The following is a 6,377-nucleotide window of genomic DNA, read 5'->3' on the forward strand; positions in this document are numbered from 1 at the left end:
CTTTTCTCTCTCTTCCTTGATTGCTGTTGTCACAGCTTTCTCCAGCTCCTTTTTCGACTGCTCCGCCTTTAAATTGAGTTGTTCACACTTTATCTTAGCTTCCTTAAGTTTCTCTTCAATCAAAGCCTGATCTTCCCGTGACAGCTTTTCACCATTCTCTTTCAGGAAGTTCTCTGTGTTTTTCACTATTTATTTCAATGCCTGTGCACTCCCTTGCATATCTTTCTGTAATTCCTTATAACACAAAAGGGGAAAAAACATCTTAGTAGATTGCTACCTATTTAACTTTTCCAATGTTGTAATTCTCAAAGAGGGTCTGTGCAAAGGAGAGTCTAGCACACATAGACTGAAAGAGCATACTCAGTATGTTCACTGAGTTTGTTTACTTCAATTGCAATATTTAATACTAGAGGCCCAATGCACGAAATTCGTGTAAGAGTAGGCCTTCCTTCCCCTGGCTGTCGGCACCGGCTTCCCTCTGGCACCTGGGGTGCGGCGCTTCCTTACGACCACCGGCAGGCACCCAGGACCCGGGCTTCCTTCACAGTTCCGGCTCTGTCCGGAAGGTCACCTGGAAGGATGTCTGGTCTAATTAGCATATTACTCTTTTATTATTATAGATAATTTGAAATCTCAAACAGCATTAAAGAAATATATGAGATTTTCATGTTTAACAAAGAGATGTGGTTTGGAAAACATTGAACAATAAAGTATTCAGTATGTAAACTATATAAATTTGAATATATCAGTTTTTTTTTATGTTATGTGAGTGCATTTATAAAAGCTTTTAAATACATGACCATATTATTTATTCTGTTTCTAAACACTTTTTTAAAAAATATACAACTACTGCTCAGGGCAAAAGTAAATAGTTCTCTAAGTTATGAGCTAAGTTGTTCCTAAAATAATTTCTTTTTAAAAATATATATATTTTTCTTGATTTCAGAGAGGAAAGAAGAGGGAGAGCTGCCTCCTGCACGCTCCACACTGGGGATCAAGCCCACAACCTGGGCATGTGCCCTGACCGGGAATCAAACCATGACCTCCTGGTTTACAAGTTGATGCTCAACCACTGAGCCATGCCAGCCAGGCCCTAAAATAATTTCTATACAAAGATAATCTTTTCTAAACAGCTTTCCTACATCCAGATTTCTCTATGTATATTCTCCTCTTCTCTTCCTCCTTTATTTGGCACTTTAATTATCTATATTGAACTGTGTTTGAGTTTTCATATTATCTTTCCATACTTTCAAGATACCTCAAATTCTGAGTATTTTAATTGAAAGAGGTACTTATTGAACTACAACACTGTAACTGTGCTCGTCATGTAACACAATATTCACTTAACTTTTACCATAACATAGCAATGGAACTATGACCAATGAAGAAACTGAGGCTCAAAAGGTTAAATTATAAAGCTAACAATGTGTAGTGTCTGGGATTTAGACCAAGAGCTAGCTAGTTACAATGAGAATGTTATTTCTTCAGACATCAAAATAAAGATAACTTTATCTGTCATTATTGCTTGTCCCTTCAATGAAAAGGGACACATTGCAGAGAAAGATGAAAGGGATAAGAAAGAGCTAAGAAAGTGAAAGATCCCAAACTGATGGCTATTTCACCTGATTTTGAAAGTGAGTGGTTGGCCTAAATGGATCTGAGTTTTAATTCATCACACAAGGTATTTCCACTATCAAAACTCCTTTATATCTCCTCCACTTAATATTTCACAAAAAAAAAATCAGTCAAGAAAATTATTTGGCTTACTTGAAGTTGGAAATGTGACTTTTAGTATAAAGTTTATAGCTCAGGAGGGCTGGGGCATCTAGGTGTGGCTTGTCTCAGAAAAGCTAAAATGATTGCTTTTTTCCCCCCAAAATCCTAACTACTTTCCAAATAGTAATCAAACTCTACATCAACATAGGACTACTGAGGCAAAACTAAATTCTACCTCTTGCTTGGACTGGTACTTCTTTAACTCAACTGTGCCATCGCCAATCACGAAGGCTTCCTGGTGCCCAATCAGGCGGTTTTCAGTCTGAGTAAGGAGATCACATATTCCTTGGAGTTTCTCTTTGTACTCCTGCTGGCGCTCTGCCACGATCTACAGGGGAACAAAACCAAAGCATCTTCAATGGGGATCATACACTCACGATTGTGCTAGCTCCTTATCAGAATACATTTTGCAAGTTTCCTCTAAAAGAAGCTTTCTGAGTATGCTGTAAACATGGTAGCAGTGGGGTACCAACTGAGCAAGGTGACACAGAAAGTAAGAGCTTGCCCCATAAAAAAGGAGAGAGAGCATGTTTGGATGAAACTGCTCAGCAGAATACTGGCCATGCACATGTGTAAGAGATGGAACTTCTGACCGACAGGAAGAAACATTCCATTTTCTTAAGCTCTTGAAACCTGCGACACACAATTAATTCTGTAAAAGGATATCAAAACAGAAGTTAGTCGTGATGTGTCTGTTAATATATTTGACATGTGCATATAGGTTGTCATGCTAGAGACAATGCCTGGTGTTTCAAGAAATAATAAAAAGAACATCGCATGCAGTAGCTTTACTTATTCACTATGTCTAATTCCATTCCCACCTCTTTGTTCATTATTGATTGCTACTGGATGCAGCACTCTAATGTAATTCATTAAATAAGAGATTTACTTTATAAGTCAAATACTTGTATCTTTCACTATCCGATTACACACACACACACACACACACACACACTAGTTTATTCATCTTATAGCCATAGATCATGTTTACCAGGCGCCTACCACATGCTGGGCAAGGTGCTGAGTGTTTTATATTCATTATTTTATCAATGTTTACAATATGACCAGGCAAGCACTGTTACTATTTCCAATTTACCAGTGAGAAACCTGTGGATAAATGACTTGCCCTAGCTCCACAATGAGTGAGTGGTGCCGCTGGGATATAAACTGAGGCAGTCTGGCTCCAGAGCCCTGCTCTCAGCTCCTGTGCTACACTGCCTCCTAGGGGACAAAGATACCCTTAACTTTCTTTATTCCTATGTTCATCAAACTATCCTTTGATATTTCCCAGTGCATCTGTATATCCTACTCCTAGGAAAAAAAGTGAAGACTCGCCCTTGAAAGCAGTAGTTTTAGGGAGTCATGAGTATTATAACAATGAATTATAACATTATTATGGAAAGCAGTATTATTCTATATGGTAGAATCTCCACATTATACCCTGTCCATTAATTGCCTTTCCAGAAAAATCTTTCCTATCATGCCATAATCCTGGGTATGGACAGTACAGGCTTCACACTGAAGAACTGAAAACACAGAATCCACAAAGAAAGGCAAACCTTCTGATCATCAAGATCTTGTTCTAGCTGTAACTGAGCCTCTAAATGTTCCACCTGGGTAGTTACTGATTCCTGCACATCAAGAAAACACCTCTGAGTTGTATTTAAGAGCCTCAGCAGCTGTTTGTTCTGGCTGGGAGACAGATCTTGAGCATATTCAGAAATGAAGAACTGCACATCAAAGGCAGTAGTGTCCAGCTGCATTCTGGTGTGTCCAAGCTCCTTTAACTCGTTCTGTGAACAAAGCAGTACAAGTTACCCACAGGGAGGTAAGCCGTAATATACAGCTTATATTTACAATGATATTTATTTTTTTTAAATATGCTTCTATCAGGTTTTATTGATAATTTTCATTTAGTCAAAAATCTATCCATCACCTTGTAAAAATGGTAATGACGAAATTATTTAAATAGTGCAGTAATTAATCCTATATAATAAAAGGATAATATGCAAACTGACCGAATGGGCAGAACGACTGGTCACTATGACGTGCACTGACCACCAGGGGGCAGGTGCTCAATGCAGGAGCTGAACCCTGGTAGTTAGTGCACTCCCACAGCGGGAAGCACTGCTCAGCCAGAAGCCCAGAAGCCGGGCTCATAGCTGGTGAGTGCAGCAGTTGTGGCAGGAGCCTCTCCTGCCTCTGTGGCAGTGCTAAGGATGTCTGACCAGTGGCTTAGGCCAAGCTGGCTGGCCTAAGCCATCAGTTGGACAACCCCTTGAGGGCTCCCAGACTGCAAGAGGGCAAAGGCCAGGTTGAGGGACCTCCCTCCCACCCCCCACCCACAGTACATGAATCTCGTGCACTGGGCCTCTAGTATTATATAAAAAGACTAGAGGCCCATTTTATAATGAAATGAAATTCATGCACAGTAGGATCCCTAGTGGCTGCTGGCTAGAGGTACCTCCCTTCCCCCCCCGCCGCCTGCAGCCGCCAGCAGCCCCATCCCCTGATCGAACTCCCGGTCAAGGGGACAATTTGCATATTAGGCTTTTATTATATAGGATAACCCCTCTAAGAATATTTTAAACTTGCTTGCCATATCACACTTCAAATGTAACTCTGACCAAAGGTAAAGTTCCAACTGATATACATTTGGCACGCTGAAGGGAAACATCAATGTTAAAATATTGCTTGCTAATATTTATAGTACCCATGCAACTGTGGTCACTCATAAACGAGACTATGGGGAATTTGAAACATAAATTAAGTGGGCCAGCATTTCAGTTTCCTAACTCTCAAGTCAGGGGCCTATCCATCATTCATGAGGCATGCTGTTCAAACTAAGAACTTAAAGGTGGGGTGAGGCAGGACAAAAAGGACTAAAGGACTCATACATAAAAACTACTTACACTATGATAAATTTATATGATTAATTTATACTATTAGGGATTTGAATAATATATATAAATAAAAACATAAAAACAAATCTCAACATGTCTATAAGAGTTTCATAAGGCAGTTGGGATAGCATCAGAATAGCATCCATAAAGTTGACTTTATTTTATAGTTGTGTCAACTATGAACAAACATCTTGTAGACACAAAGAAATAATCCTTCATAGCTTTAGAAAAGTCGTATTTTTTCTAAACATTTGTTATATTAAATCCATAGGTTTTTAAATGTGCTTTGTCTTAAGTTATTTTGATACCTGCCTTGAGAAACTCCAAACTTTTCTTTACATGCTCAGTATCTTGAACATTCACTGGCTCCATGTCCTTCACCAATTTGCTCTTCTCTGATATCCAGTGTGAGAACGACTTCAGTTTGTGCAGAAATTCTCCATGGGAAATGGCTAGTTTCGACTAGAAAACAAAATTGTGCATTCATTTCTGTTTCTAAAATTCAAATTCCTACAAATGGTGATTCTATTTTAAGAGCTTAGCACTCTAAAAATAAAATACTTATGTCTTATGATTACATTTTTAAATAATCACATTTTCTTCAAAACTTCAATCTCAGTGTGAAACGTGTTGACACCTACCATTTCACTGTCAATCGCCAGAACAAGGTGTTTCATTCTTTCTGAAGATACGTCACTGAGGGAAGAGAAGGCATTCTGTAAACTTTGGAGGCTTGCGCTCAATTCCTCACAATGGTTTCTGGGGAAGTCACTGGGAAGAGACTTTAAAAATTCTTCTGCCAACTTCATGTCCTTTCTTAAAATAACAGCAATTGGAGCCAATCCCAATTCAAATGTCTGCAAAAAAAAATAAAGATAGATAGGTGATGATGGATAGATAGACAGATAGATCCCAGAGCTATTTAGTGACAAATACAACTAATATCCAAAACATGAATGTAAAATGCTCTGCTTACTTTCCCAAACTAACATCAGCTGACTCCCACCCATTACAGGCAGCAGATAATTCTTACCTCTAACTGCTTAAGCTGATTCTTCAAAGCTTCTAGACTGTTATCCAGAGACTCTTGGTTGTCTAAGGGAGGCTTCATATCTTGAAGCAAAGCCAAATACTCGTGCATTTTTGATGTGTGCTGTAAACACTGCTGTAGCTCATTGGATAACTAAACACAAATTTGGACATTTTAATTCAATAGCCTCTATGCAGGTTTTTAGAGCAAACAAAATGTATGGGATGACTCCCAAATGTTTCATGCAGCTACTTCCATATGAAATGTAAAGTCAACTTACTTGTTCCATTGAGCCATCTCCAGAAGTCATGTCTTTTGACCCTGAAATACATTCCAGATGGTCTGGGAAATCACTGCATCGTTCCTCCAGCTTCTCATCTCTTGACAAGACTGATGCACGTACAGTAGAGTTTTCTGGTCCAATTTCTTTTATATTCTGTAAATTAAGGGAACTGTGGTTTCCTTCTTTGCTTTCATGATCATCAACAATGTGTGGTTTTTCATGCACCATCTCAAAAGTAGTAGATGGTTTTTGATTCAAGTTTCCAACCTGTTCCGCTCTGTCTGAGCAGCCATCGGCAAGCAGCTTATAGAAAATATTTTCAAGTTGCAGTGGAACTACCTTAGATGTCATCCCTCTTTTCTCTAGATCATACTCCATCTGCATT

At 38.9% G+C, this 6,377-nt stretch overlaps 1 protein-coding gene across 1 annotated transcript in view; it reads right to left on the minus strand.

Annotated features, from left to right (window-relative positions):
• LOC102755197 (dystonin-like) overlaps positions 1-6,377 on the minus strand; it is a 172,493-nt gene that overhangs the window by 126,278 nt on the left and 39,838 nt on the right. Inside the window, 2 exon segments of the mRNA XM_015566826.1 lie at positions 7-234; positions 1,952-2,104. Of these exon segments, the coding sequence (XP_015422312.1) occupies positions 7-234; positions 1,952-2,104 (381 nt within the window).

The sequence above is a fragment of the Myotis davidii genome, unplaced genomic scaffold (assembly GCF_000327345.1).
Source record: "Myotis davidii unplaced genomic scaffold, ASM32734v1 scaffold463, whole genome shotgun sequence".
In the NCBI taxonomy this organism is placed as follows: Eukaryota; Metazoa; Chordata; class Mammalia; order Chiroptera; family Vespertilionidae; genus Myotis; species Myotis davidii.